This window comes from Felis catus, chromosome A2 (assembly GCF_018350175.1).
Source record: "Felis catus isolate Fca126 chromosome A2, F.catus_Fca126_mat1.0, whole genome shotgun sequence".
In the NCBI taxonomy this organism is placed as follows: domain Eukaryota; kingdom Metazoa; phylum Chordata; class Mammalia; order Carnivora; family Felidae; genus Felis; species Felis catus.
Genome location: NC_058369.1, coordinates 139,610,353 through 139,625,346, shown reverse-complemented (window position 1 = coordinate 139,625,346; position 14,994 = coordinate 139,610,353). Strand labels below are relative to the sequence as shown.

The window sequence follows — 14,994 nt, the reverse complement described above, 5'->3', positions numbered from 1 at the left end:
GTGGGACATCACTATCTCGACCCAAAACCTGTTTGCAGGAATTACGATTTACCTGTGGGTGGTTTCTGCTCTTGCCTTACCTGATCAGAGTTTTAAATTGCTTGAAGATAACGAAGGTATGTTTCATTCCTAAGATAACTGGGGAGGCAACAGTAGTAATTGTCATTTAGAAACTTTTCCTTCCTAAATGATTTTTTATTTTGTACATTTGACTTTGCACTTTCTGCCTACAAGAAAATTGTCTTTATAATAGAATAATTTATTAGGGTGGATAGATTATGGGTGATATAGTAAAAATTGCTTTTCATGTAAGAAACATAAAATCTTGAGACATAAACAGAACAAACTTAATAGTACGCTGGATTCCTTGCACCACCTCCCTCCAAATGTTCACCTCTTTTCTCTTTATAGCAAAGTTCACTTAAGTTTGAGAGTGAATTCTGAACACACACACACACAAAAGGGGGGGGGGAGGAGAAGATGAGATAGAATAAAATAGTAAGCACCAATAATAGCTCACATATGTTGAGAACATGCATCACTTAATCTTCTTGCAAACTCTATGATATATCCCACTATCCTGATGGGGAAAATGAAGAAACAAGATGGCTTGTTAGTGAGTGGAAAAGGAGGGATTATGTCTAGGTTCAGCTCACTGCAATGTTTGGATACCTAACTACTATCCTCATTGTCTCTCAGGAAGGACAAAACCAAAGCAGCAATTTGGGAAAAGAGGAAGTCAAGGAAGTGGGGAGAAAGAGAGGCAGCTTGAGTGGCCCCAGATCAGCTTTTTAATTTAAGAGTGTCAACCTAGCACCCCACATGGGTGAAATGGGTGGCTCATATTGAAGGTGTCTGAGGGTTTGACTGTGGGGGCTGACTTGGGGTATATCCCAAGTTTGTTTTAATCTCATCTGTTGCCCCTTTTCATTGGGAAGAAATTTCTGAGAACTGTCACACTTATTACAACCAATATGACTATGATGAAAAAATTTTAATTCTCCATTTGAAGAACTAGTATTTCTCATGTGCATATTTAGCAAAATTCCTGCATACCATAAGCATTTGAACAGTAGTTTAGAATTCACAGAAGAAGGATTTGGGGCCAGGTTAATATTTATTCAAGGTGAGGGCAGGTCAGAAGTGCATGGGGTTTCAAATTAAAGCAAGAGAGAGGCTGACTGAGCCTTATGGATCCTTGGTGGAGTCACCATGGTCCAGGGCCCATTCCCAAATTTGTCCATTCAGGGAAAGAGTTTTCCCATGAGTGTTCAACCATTTGTAGAGGAACTCACAGTAACCAGTCATATGATTCATTAATCTCAACAAGCATTTGCTGAACACTTTTTGTGCTGAATATTCTCCTTTGAATCTTCTATAATTTCTGCCCCCTTGGTACCTGCTCTGTCTCCGAGGGACTAACATTTATGGGCTGCACCAACCCTCTGCCTTTCCTTGTGTTCTGGAGAATGATGGGGGGGTTATTCATTACCTAGGCCAGAGGTCTGTAAACTATGCCCCCCAGTCCATATCTGGCCTGTAATTTGTTCTTATAAATAAACTTTTATTGGCACCCAGCCACACCCATCCATTTAAGTATTGTCTGTGGCTGCTTTTTACAGTCTAAATGACAGATTTGGGCAATTGTGGCAGAGATCTTATGGCTTGCAAAGCCTAAAGACTTTATTTTCCGGCCCTCTACAAAAAGAAGTTTGTTGACTCGTGCCTTAGGTGGCTCCTTCTGGGTGGAGTTATCGGTTCCTTAGGCAGCTTCCTGCCCGCTAAAAAAAGCCACCACTGTCAAGTGACACTTCTATAGCTTCAGCTACACCACAGCTAGAGCTCTTTCTGAGTCCTGGTAACAATCTGTTGCCCTGGCCACATTAAGGCTTGCAGGTGGTTCTCACTGCTGCTAGTCCCAGGATGTGGCAGCATCTTTTTTTGCCTTCCTTTACTGCTGCACACACTTACTCCTTTCGTGTCTCCTAATTTTCCCGGTTGGATTGTGCCATGTCTCCTTCTGAGACTCTGACTGGCCTGTCATATGCATAGTATTGTGTTAGAAGCAATGGAATAAAAATGAATAAGGATATACACACACAAACATATACTTGCTTTTATTAAAGTTTTTATGAGCCAATGGTGATGACAAATGGAGATAAGATAGATAGAAATGGCTATTGCGTGAGGAAGACTGTGGTAAGTACAACCAGAGAGGCAGACCCAGAAGAGAGAAGGAAGAGATCGTATCTGCTTGATATTCAGGGACAGTTTCACTGATGAAGTAGCATTTGAGCTGAACCCTAAAGGATGGATTAGTTTTAGAGAGGTGAGTGTTTTTGTCAATAAGAATTACGGATAAGTGGACAGGCAGTGAGGGGAGATAAATAATAACTGTCAGTTTCTTTAGACACTTGGAAGAGCACTTTGGGCATCATCTTCTTTTATCCTCATAATGACCCCCTTGAAGTAGTTCCTGTTATTGGTCTATCAACAGATAAGGGAACCTAGGCTTTTTTTTGAAAATGAAGTAACTTGCCCATGATTTACAGCTTAAGGTAGGAAAGTAAGGATTCTGATCCAGGCTCCTAATCCTTATGGATATAGCAAAGCACAGACTGTGTTTCAGTGTTCGTTAAAGGCTGATTCTTCTATGGAAATAAAGCTAAGATGGCTGATTTTAGCCATATCTTAAGCAACTCACACGTTGTTGAAGGACTTTGCACAATGGTCCACAAATAGTGGATAGTCCCAGGGGCTTTTGCTCAGGCTAATGAGATGATCAGAGTTGTGTCCTTAAGGGAATATGATCTAAGTAGTATATAAAAGAGGTTTGGGTAAGAGAGATAGTAGAGGGATTTTAAAGGATGGAGTCAACCCCAGGGGTAAGGTTGACAGACTACAGGAAGAATTGAAACAGATTTGGTGTTCTGGCCCAGTGGTGATAAGGAAGCTGGTGATATCAAGAATGGAACTGGGAAACAGCACGAAGGAAAGGCTTTAGAGGAGTGATTAGGAATATGATTTTGGGTATGTGAAGTTAAAGATACAGAGGACAGTCTCAGTCTGCAGAAAAGATTTTAATTTTCTCTGCACTTGAGTACAAGTGGAGTTTATAAGAATGTTCTAAGCTCTAGATTGTTGACACAAGAGTTTCGTGTTAGGTATGAGAAAAGTCTAAGTATTGGAGAAAGTTATAAAAACGGGAGGGAAAATTACTCTTTGACCATTGACTCCCTCGGAGGACCACAGATGAGCATCTGGCATTTCTTCAGTGTCTAGTGCTGAGGCTAGTCTTTATGAAATGCATTTTCCCCTGTCCCTTTAAGGCCATTCAAGACTTTTTAAGAATAGTAGACTTCGTCATATACACATAGATTCTTAATATTCATGGGATACACTACACTTAATTTCCTAGTCTCAGCTTGTTGGACTGTTCAACTGTTCTAAGAACTGTCATCTGGCTTCATCGGCTTATTATGAAGCTGTGAAAATGCTTTGAGAAGTGTATATCGCTAAACAAACGTAATACACGTGGGCTTGCAACTTTTTTCCAGCAGGTACACACATCTATTTAGTGTATAATGCCCGGACTGTTTTCGTCCTTCAGTGTCTCCGTCTGTCCTTTGCTACGGACAGTTACAAAGTCCTGGGAGAACGTGATGCCCCCAGCTAAGGACGCACGCAGGTCAGAGATCTAGAAGGCAGAAGGATTTTCGGGGAGGAGCAGGGGCAGGGCATGACCTAGCACCTGGCAGCGCCGCCGATTGGCGGAGCAGAAGGTTGTTCCCTCAGGGCGGCTGCTGATTGGCTGCGGGAGGAAGAGGCATGACGTCCTCAGAAGTTGAGCAAACACCTCCTCCTCCCGGCTCCCATCCCAATTTCTGCTGGGAGTTCGGAGCCTACCCAGTCCGGAGCTGGGGGCTCGGAGGCGGCAGGACCGGTCGGCGCAGCAGGGAGGACAAGGTGAGGAGGCCGCCCGAAGGGGCTGGGCCGACGGGCGGTGGGCTCAGCCAGCGAGTTGCACTTGGAGGTCGCCGGCGAGGCTCCGACTGTCCTCGGAGAGGGGCGGGCGAGCTCGGCCTCCCCCACCCTGCGCCGCGGGCGACCTGGCGACTCCGCGGAACCCGGCCGTTGCCGGGACGGGCGAGGGAGAGGGTGGCGAGCGTTTGGGCCTCCCTTGCGAGCGTTTCCCTTGGAGCGGGGAAGGGCTGTGGGCGCCGTACTGGAATTTCTGAATAGGAAAGGGAAGGGGTGGCAATTAGAATTTCTTTTCTTTTCTTTCTTTTATTCTTCTTTCTTCTTCTTCTTCTTCTTCTTCTTCTTCTTCTTCTTCTTCTTTCTGGCGGGGGAAGGGAGGGCTGTTACTGGGGAGTAAAGGATAGGCGTTGAAGCTGTAGAAGGAACACCCTGTTAATTTTCCGACTCCGCTTATTTATCAGGTGGTTGGCTGGCTGCAGTGTGTGGTTGATGGAGACTGTGGGGGGCAATCCTCTCCCTTACCCCCAGCTTTCTTTGTGCGCGGTTGTCCTTTCCATCTCTGGCCTGCTTAGCCAAACTCTGATCATAAACTTCTCACCCAGAGCATCTTGGGCTGGCCATTCTCTTTAGGTAGGGCCCCCTCAGCAAACTGCCGTCCCCAGGCTACTCTCTAATGGATCTAGACGGCATGAGAAAGTTAAACTCCCAAGACCCCATGGGGCTGTGAGTCCAGGGTGAGCACTTCAGCGAGGAAGGAGCGCAGGCAGACCACCATTTGTTACCTACTCTGCTTGATTGAGTTGGGCTAAATGCCCTGACAACTTCCAGAAGAGATGTGCTTTTCAGACACTGATTTTAGGGGAGTGGGGTGAAGTGTGGGAGAAGAAGGGAAGGGGAGAGCGAGTGTCCAGTAACCTGAACAAAGGTGAACATTTTTTGATATTGTGGGCCATCAGTTATCAGAATGTGGGTAAGGTGTAGCTGTGATTATGCCGATGTAGCTACTCATGGGACCCATGTATTGACCCCGGTGGTAGCTTTCACATACTTGATAGCAAAAAAAAAAAAACCAAAAAACAAAAAACAAACAAACCACCAATAGCACTTTGCATGGATGCCTGTATGTCTCTCTCTGTGTCTACTTTGTCACCTGCGCCGCCCTCCCCCTTTTTCTCCATAACAATTAGTGAATCTAGGGGTACATGACCTTCTGGCACTGTACGCTTGCGGCCATTCTGTGAAGTGAGTTAGGAGGACAAAGATCTAGGCCAACTTTCCCTAGTGACATTCCCGTTCTCCAGACAATCGTATTTGTTGTCAATCTCACTTGTTATTGGTGACATCATCAGAACTTTGATTTATTTGCGATGGAATCCTCTCTCCCACCCCCAAATAAGACTTTATGTAAGCCTTAACAGACTTGGCTCAGGATTTTGGAAGTGATCTTCGGTATGTATGCAGTGCCCATTTAACAAAAGTTTACATTTTTCGAAATATTATCTTGTTAATTGTCTCATAGAAACAACATTGCAAACAGTGGCAAGTTTCCTTGGTAAGATCACAAAAAAATTCTATGGAATTAATGGAATCACAGAAATGGTATATTTCGCATGGGAAATAACAACATTATTACCCTTTTCATCTAATCTAAGATGCTATCAATTGTAAAATGCATTCCTCTTTCAGGGATGCTAAAATGTGAAAAAAATGGATCATAAATTTAATGAAATGCCGTATTTAAATTAAGTTATTTATCTTGAACACCCATGCCTGCAGAGTGACGAGAGGGCTTACTGGGCTCTGTTTTGTTTTCCTTGAAAAATGTAACGAAGGGAGGGGGGATCAATGTGGAGTCCTCATGAAGGCCTCACTACAGTGTGACAAAGATGACAGAAAGGTAGTGTTTTCTGTAAGTGGTGTGGTTGTGCTCACCTTTGAGGTGGAAGCAGGCTTGGAGCCTTTTTCTGTTCTTGACATTTATTGAGTGTTAACAGCATGCGAGACAGTACTCAGTATTTTACTCATATGAGTTCAGATAAACTTCACAATAGCCCTGAGATGTAGATATCAATACGAATCCATTTTGCAGATGAGACACAAATAGGTCAAGTTATGTACCAAGGTCACAGAGTAAGCATTTACAGTTTAGCAAAGAGACAGACAAGCAGATAAACATTTTGGATTAGAGTCCAACTTAAAATGAACTTTGCATTCCATCTCAATGATACTAAATTTGTGGGCTAAAGACCAGAAGAGTCATGGATCTTAGATCTTTGGATGACTTTGAGAAGCTGCTTGAAAACATGAATATTCCTAGACCAGATTAATTAATATTAGATTCCCCCTGCCCCAAGTCTACTGTTTTTTGTTTGTTTGTTCGTTTGTTTGTTAACATAGCGTTAACAGTTTTATAAAAGGTTCGTGTGGAAGCATGACAAGCATGTACCTACGCAAGGGGAAGTGAAAGTATGGAGGATGGTGTTGTTGCATGCCCAAGCCTCGTTCTAGCAAGCCTTGGGGTTGGGAGGTATTTGGATTAGTTCTAGGCCATCACCAGGTGTCCTATTAATTTGGAACTCTTTCGGGCCTCTCCAGGATTACTATGGTCTGGATACCAAATATGTAGTGTGGGCCAAGACTCTTGGCCATGGAGCTGTGGTTCTCTGCCCTTGTAGGTGGCTTTTTGTCAGATATAATTTCCTATGAATACATCTCACAAAATCTTCTTTGGTTCATTCATGTGATTTAGGATGATGATCTTTTATTTCATAATAACTGAAAGAAAATGGTGGGATATGTATGGAATGCCAGGCTTGCCCTGTCTGTCTATCTATCTATCTATCTATCTATCTATCCATCCATCCTGTCATCTAATCACCATTTTCCTTTTCACTTCTCTTGAAAAGGTTAGAAAATACTAAGGACATTTTAGCATGTCCTCCCTCTGCCCCTTTCTCATGTGTACGTTGCAAAGATAGAGAATTTAGAAGTTAAAAGAAGTTCTTCAGTCTTCCCCCTGTTGAAAGATGGAAAGAGAAGTAAGGTGGTATCACAGAGTATGTTCTATTGCTACGTCCGGCCACTTAATCTTCCTCCTATCACAGCACATGTCTGTGTAATTCACTATAATACTCCCATAAGTGTTTAGAGTCATTTCAAATTCCTGATTGATCCTAGGTAAGTAAAAACATTTATCTTAGTGCAGATCCGATTTTATAAAAACAGAGAGAAGAATCTTTTAAATTTCATTTTTATGGCATTTGGAACATTGGTCTTTCATATGTTGAAGGAAAGACTGTTTAGAAATTGTGAGGAGAAGAGTCTTATTTCCCTCCACTGCCTATGTGACACTTCTCTTTCTACCCCGTATTCCTCTTCTCCTGTTCCTCCTCCTTATTCTTCTGACTCTTCCTTTGTCTCCTCCTCTCATTTTCTTGCTTTCCCACATTCTCCTTTCTCCTGCCACAGGCTGTCATTAGCACCTCGCACTGTCAAGTGAACTCACTAGAGCCAGTAGATAAGCCAGGGGTCTTCCTGCTTCGTTGCATTGAAAGCATTGCCAGGAATACACCTTACGTTTATTTCCTGTTATTCTTGGAAAAGCCCACAAAACTCAGGACAGGGAAATCCAAAACAGCCCACCTGGGCATATCCATGAAATACCAGACCCTGCAGTGCCCTCCCTAAGAGCAATGAAGAAATCCTCACTGCTACAGATTTTTTGATGACCTTAGGGTGAAATGAATGGTGGGCCTGGAAAGTTTCATGTTGAGACCCAATTTCAAGGTTCAAGCAATTACTAACACAGTAATACCTGCTATAATTGAATCTTTTTTTTTTCCAAGCACCCAGAAACCTAGAATTTACCTTGGCAGTGACTCAGGAAGGGTTTTCGGTGGCACATGGGAAAGGGATCCACAGAAGCACCCCATCCTGGAGGGGAGAACTGACCATTTACTCTAGTAAAGGCGATGCCATATGGATCTCTTTTATTTCTGAAACGAGCTGGCAGCGGTGGCATGCATCAGACCTACATGGTGTGGATCTGCAGGCTTTGACAAAGAGAAAATCCCAAGTATTAAATATTAACCCGGGAATCCTGCTTCTGCTTAAAAGCAACAACTCTAGTCAGACTCCAGTTCAGTTTTTCATCTGTAAAATAGAGATAATAACAGTTATCTAGTCATTAAGATTTTTGCAAGGAGGAAATGAAATAATGTCTATAAAGAGCTCAGCATAGTGCTTGGTACATAATGCTAAATCATTGCTAACTACTGTTGCATTTATTTAAAAACAAAGCTACAGAAATTATGAGTTGAGAATTCCCTAGAAGAAGTGAAAGTGAAAGCAGCTTCCCAAATCAACTTCCGAGTGTCGCTCCCCGCTCCTTTCCTTTTCTAGCCTGCACGGAAAGTTCTGCCTTTGCAAACACATGTGTGTGTATGTCCGTGACCCTACACTGTATCCCCCACCCCAGACAAGGGAGGTGGGGAGGAAGGGGTGGGATGGTCACTGAGTGAGGGGAGGCTGCGATTATAAATCAAGTTTGGGACGAGGAGAGAGACTAACTTATCTGATTGTGTTCCCTCATATTGGCTCCAAGAATTGCTACTAAGAATAGTGGATGCAGGGTCATTTGGTCACCTATGGTGTGTGAAATAGAGCCCCTGCTCAGAAGATGGGACCATTTCTGGGCTCATCTGTGTGTTCAACAAACCTCACTTGTCTTTGGAATTGGTTTTATTTAAGAACATAGGGACTTCAGTTCTATGAGAGTTGCAGGTTTCCCTTTGTTTTGGGGAGAAGAAGTGTTGTGGGCTAGGGCTTGGGTTTGGGTCTAATACAATCTCTTTTACAAACAAAACTATGAATAAACCAAAAATTAGATAGAATATATGGCAGTTTTGCTCACAGTATTTTGGCCCAAGTAAAAGTTAGCCTGAGCTCTATCATCAGCGTGTTTGCTTGCTGTGGACATTGTTTTTCTTCCTGCCTTTCTTCTTTCTAAAGCTTCTTAGCTGATCTCCTTGCTGTTTGCTTTGTTCTTTTAGTCTGTTGTGTTGTGAGTTGACCTATAATTTTTCTATCTCAAGTGGCAAGTAGTTGCCCCCAGGAAATGCACTTGTATGCGCCACTGTTTAGACAAAACTTCCATCTGCAAAGTGAGTCTGATTTAGAGATTGCAGTCTGATGTAACAGAAATGTGTTCCATAAGAATTTTGATCTATGTCAGCAGTGATTGGTGGGAAATTTCTAGAAGGTGTGACATCATTTAGTCCCCATATTTTGATGCCATCCTTAAACATAAAATCATTGAAAGTAAATTGTCATCTGACATGACATTTGACTGCCACGTATATGTAACCATTTGAAGAGGAACAGAGTATTGTTTGATATTTATGCTTTTATATAAAATTTGCTCTCTGCTGATGCATAGTAAGCCTCTCGTCAACATTTCTTGATTGAATAAATGAGTGGAATTATGCAATCTGGAATAGCAGTTAGAAAACTGGTTGAGATAGGTCTGGGTTTAATATAAAAGCAGGAGGAAGTGGCATGAAGAGGAAATCCTGAAAAGGGGAACAGCATGTTTATAGCAACAAAAGAGTCAGGGAGGGTTAAGTCAGGGAGGCTTAAGAGGGTTAAGGGTGCTTCTTAAACGTTTAACAGCTATGGTGAAGAAACATGGCAGTTTTGTTGTCTTAAATTTCTAATCTGCCAGGACCAACACTTTCATAAAATTCAATAACAATGAATTACTGCAAAAATGATCATGTGATATAAAGATTTACAAGTGCTTACTTCCTATTTCTACATAGCTCATACAGGACCTGTAAAAAGCAGTTCACTGACCTACAACAGGCTCCAAACACACTTTAAGTAGCACTAGTTTAAGGATTGGTCAGCGACAAAACTCGAAAGAGGTTGGAGCTGGATTGTCAAGAATCCTGCACATGATTATAGGATTCCAACCTTTATGCCATCAAAATTGGCACAAATTATCTTCCTGTACTTGCATTTTAGGTTAACATGCTTAAAACTTTTGTGCTGGACACATGGTTGATGAAACGTATATAGTAAAACCTTGGATTACGAGTAACTTGTTCTGCGAGTGTTCCACAAGACGAGCAAACATTTCTAATAAATTCGAACTTGATAAAAGAGTGATGTTTTGCAATATGAGTAGTATGCGGTACCGAATGCCACATGATCACAACTCTCTCTCTCTCTCTCTCTCTCTCTCTCTCTTTCACTGCGGGGTTGTGGGTGATCGCCCCCCTCCCCCCATGCTCGAATGCTCAGTCTCAGGTCATGGTGTTTGGCAAAAATCAGTGATTTTCCAGAACATTGGAAGGTGCCCACAACTGTCACTAGTGTAGTTTTGTCACTTCAAAGCACCTATAGGCAGTCGTTTGCTTTTCCATACAAGAGTAAGCTTGGGAGTGCTTTGCTCCATTCTAGGTCAGGCTGCCTGCAGATAAAGACCCTTTCCTTTGCTGCCTTATTGCCAGTTATATTAAATACAGTATATGACAAGAGTTTATTAATACTGTACTGTAGTCAATATCCGTGTGAGCGTATACAATAGCCCCCATGCAGAAAAAGTTGAAAAGAAAGGCAATAAGAAGGAGATGATTACAGTGGATGTTAAGAAGGAAATCATCGCGAAGTGTGAATGAGGTATGCAAGTGGCTGAAATTGCAAGATTTTATAAATCTAACATCTGCATCTCACCTGCAGAGGAGGAAGAGAAAAAGGCAGAGGAATCGGTCACTTCAAGTGAGATTAGGGAGATGTGTAAAATGTGGGAAACAGTGCAAAACTTTGTAGGAAAGAACCGCTCCCATAAGGCTGTAGCAGTGAGAGCTATGCACCTGTTTAACAAAGCAATGTCCCATTTCCGTGAAATCCTCAAAAGAAGGCAAAAGCAAGTGTCATTGGATAGGTTCCTCATTAAAGCTGCATGTAAAGAAAAAGATTCTATTAAGCTAACAGATAGCAGGGATTCCCTTAGTGATAGTGAAAGTTGTCCTACACAGTAACCCTCCTCTCTCTTGTCTCCCTCACACCAGATGCGAAAGTTTTCAAAGGTAAGTGCAGGTTAATTTGTTTATTTTTCTTTATATTTTGTATTTTCCGTATTATTTTGTACTATATTACAGTATTGTAATCATTTTTTAATGAGTGTTTTTGGATTGTGGAGCAAATCATCTGAGGTGCCTTTATTTTTTATGGGGAAATTTGCTTTGATATACACGTGCTTTGGATTATAAGCACGTTTCTGAAACGAATTCTGCTCTCCAGCCAAGGTTTTACTGTGTATAAAGAACGGTTTTGGCTTAGCAGATACTGGTTAGTGTCCTATAATTTGCTCAGTACTTTCTTATTTTGGAAATAAATAAACTCACTGGTGGAAATTTGGGTTTGTTGAGTAAAGGAGCACTTTTTATCATCTAGGTTTCTCCTCCTCTCTCTTGTATCTGTTCCATCTGAGTTGGTTGGATTTTACAGCAGATTTCTCAGGAGACCAGAACTGATCTGTGAGCCCTCCTGCCTTTTATTGCGCTATTCTCTTATGGTGTCTTTTCAGTCACCAGGTTTCAAGATGCTACGAGTACAAAGGACCAAACTGGGCAGGCTGGGGCTCAGCTTGTACAAAGGGCTTCACCACAAGGCTGTGATGGCCCTGAGGCGGGAGGATGTGAACGCCTGGGAGCGGAGGGCACCCCTGGCCCCCCGGCATATCAAAGGGATCACCAACCTGGGGTACAAAGTCTTAATACAGCCTTCCAATCGGCGGGCCATTCATGACAAGGTAAACATTTCTAATTTTTTCAATGAAGGAGCATCAGAGTAAAAATAAAATGTTTGCTAGTGTCATGTAAATGCCACATGACAGTATTCCTTTCTCTTTCAGAATTTTTCCTTGGGTCCAGTATTCAGTCAATAAGTATTATTTTCACTCCATTGCATGCTTTCTCCAGCTGAGGGGTGGAGGGATTGCCTTTCGAAGGAGGTGGTGTCCTATAGTTATGTCTCCAGGTGTGACTCTAGTTCTGGGACTGGGGAGACTAAGGTCAATAAAAAACTGCCTTGCCTAGGAATAAATCACTTTCCTACATAACCATCATACCTAAGAAATTAATAATTCCCTAATATCATTTCACATAGCCCATCTCAAATTCCCCATTGTCTCAATGGTCTTCACGATTTTTTAAAATTTTTATTAAAAATTCTTTTATTACATTTCTTTATTTTTGAGAGGCAGAGAGAGACAGAGCGCCAGCGGGGGAGGGGCAGAGAGAGAGGGAGACACAGAATCCGAAGCAGACTCCAGGCTCTGAGCTGTCAGCAGAGAGCCCGATGTGGGGCTGGACCTCAGGAACCAGGAGATCATGACCTGAGCCCAAGTCAGACGCTCAAGCGACTGAGCCACCCAGGCACTCCTATTTTTTTTTTAATTTTAATTGAGGCTTAATTAAGATTCATTGCATTCATTGTTATGTCTCTAAATTTAGTTCTTTTAATCTAGAACAGCACACCTGTTTGATTTGTGGTATGGTCTCTTTTTGAAGAGTCCAGGCTAGTTGACTTGTAGAATCATCTGCTTCTGGTTGTAATTAGTCTTGTTTTTATTCTGGTGTTTACATTCAGGTTAAACACTTTTGATATAAATGTGATATAAGTGATCTATGTTCTTCCCATTGGATCACATCAGAGACACAATATATCAGGTTGTCCCAAGGTTAGAAATTTGTGGTCACTTGGCGGAGGTGGTTACCACCAGATCTCTCCATTGTATAAGTACCTTTTTCCCTTTGTAATTACTGAGTCATCTGTGCGATGATATTTTGAGACCGGTGAATCTCCTGCTTGTGTCTCAACCACCTTTTGCTAAAGATGTTAGTTAGCATCCATTGATAATCTTTGCCTGAATCATTTTTTCCCGTGGAAGCTTGCAAAATGATGATTTTCTAATTTTATCACTCTTCTAAGTTATTTGCTGATATTCTTCTGCAGAAAACAGATTTCCTTTAGTTTTTCTTTTCTCTTTTGCTCTTTCGAGTATCATTATGGATGTATGAGCCTTTTCCCTTGCTGATAATCTATTAACCATTTTCTTAAATGTCCGAATTATCCCAAATTTGAGATAGAGGGTCTCTTTAAGGGTGCTCCTCTGTCTTTGGACATGAATCCATTTATTTTTGAGCTTTCTTGTTTCCTGCAGCAACATATGGTCTTAGCCTCACCTTGTGCTTTTTTGCCCCACACCTGGGATTAGCCATTTCATCAGGGAACCCTGATTTCTTTTAGTATATAGAAACCAAGATCTGATATCTCATGTTAGGTGTGCTTATTTTTACCGGGATAGTGTCGTTCTTAGCCCCTTTAGTGGACAAACTAAGAAATACACAGATTACACATACCCATACACATATATATACATATAACATACATATAATACATACATACATATATAATATACATATACATATATATTATTTAATCATGCGTTAATACTGGTATTTCCATTAAAATTTTTAACAGTGCAGGTTTTTCTTACCTTTAAAATTTTATATTTGTATGTTTTCTCCAGCAGTGAACATTTTAATTCTTTATAACATTAATGCATGTTTTTTGCTCTGTCCTATATTATACATAAAATAGTTTTGGAATCACAATACTAATATTACAACTAAGGATAAACCTATTAATGCTAGGGGAGTAGACCTTAACAGTTCTCATCACAAGAAAAAAATTCTGTAACTATGCATAGTGATGGATGTTAACAAGACTTATTGTGCTGATCATTTTGCAATACATAAAAATATCGATTATTATGTTATACACCTGAAACTAATATAATGTTGTATATCACTTCTACCTCAATAAAAAAAATAAACCTATTAAATAGAGTTTAATTTTTTTAGTTGAAAATTATTTTTGTTTTAGAATATATCTCACAACAAATATTCAGAGTGCTGTATTCAAGTTATATGAATTATACAATGTGTAGTTACACCATCGTTGTGATATACAGCTGGATTTATTTGTGTTTTTTCTATACATTTTAACAGTTGCTTTAATATCCTTTTTGATTTAATTATATTCTTAAAATAAGTGAAACATTTACAAGTTTCAAAGGTGAAAATGATGTACAGTGATGTGCTGCAGAGAAGTCTTCCTCTTATCTTAATCCCTTAGATCCTCTTCCCACCCACTGCATAGGTTACTATTGTCATTTCTCATCTATTATTTCTATATTTCTGTCTGCGAAAATGTGCGTGCATGAGCGCGCGTGGGCGCGAGCGTGCGTGTGTGTGTATTCTTGTATAGAAGGTTGTATACTATACATACTGTATTGCACCTTATTTGTTTAGTCGACAACATACCCTGACACTCACTCCATATCTGTTCATAGAGATCTGCTTCATTCTGATTAACGGCTGTGCTATAATTATTCTGCTGTAATTACTCCATGATTTTTTGTGATTTATTTAACCAGTCTGCTATAAATGGGTAAATAGATTATTTTCAAAGAAACAAGGTATGAATTATATGTTCATTCTTGTAGTGTCTGTCTTATAGCTTCCTTTGAAGTAGATTCCTAACTAGATTCATCTTCCTTTTATTCAACGGCCACTTTTGATGCTCTTTTAATTCTGCCTGGATCATGCTGCTCCTTTTGTTTAGAAATCTGAAATGACTGTCTATTGCCTCCATGTACTAGCTATTCAATCTCAGTTGAATGTGTAAACCTCAGGTTTCCCATTGATAAAATGGCCACAACAATAGCACCCACCTCATGGGAGTTTTATGAAAATTAAGTGAGATAATTCATGAAAAGAACTCAGTCAAAGCATGTACTAATTTATTAATAAATGATGATGACTTTTTTTATCCCATAAAGATCATATTCACCATGATAATACTTAGTTTACTTTTCCAAATTGATTTACCCACTATGCCCTTAATATCTCCTTATTTTCCAGGCTGCAAATTTGTACGTAT

The 14,994-nt window shown here is 40.8% G+C and overlaps 1 protein-coding gene across 4 annotated transcripts in view; it reads left to right on the top strand.

The window, feature by feature from the left end:
• Nucleotides 1–14,994, top strand: part of AASS (aminoadipate-semialdehyde synthase) — a 147,383-nt gene that overhangs the window by 82,398 nt on the left and 49,991 nt on the right. For 2 of the 4 annotated variants that reach the window (XM_019825742.2, XM_003982984.4), the window contains exons 1-2: nucleotides 3,808–3,966; nucleotides 11,573–11,797. In XM_019825742.2, coding sequence (XP_019681301.2) covers nucleotides 3,829–3,966; nucleotides 11,573–11,797 — 363 coding nt within the window. In that variant the 5' untranslated portion in view covers nucleotides 3,808–3,828. Of the gene's footprint in view, nucleotides 1–3,807; nucleotides 3,967–11,572; nucleotides 11,798–14,994 lie in introns of those variants that run through there. The other 2 variants (XM_006929327.3, XM_045052661.1) reach the window with 2 other exon arrangements.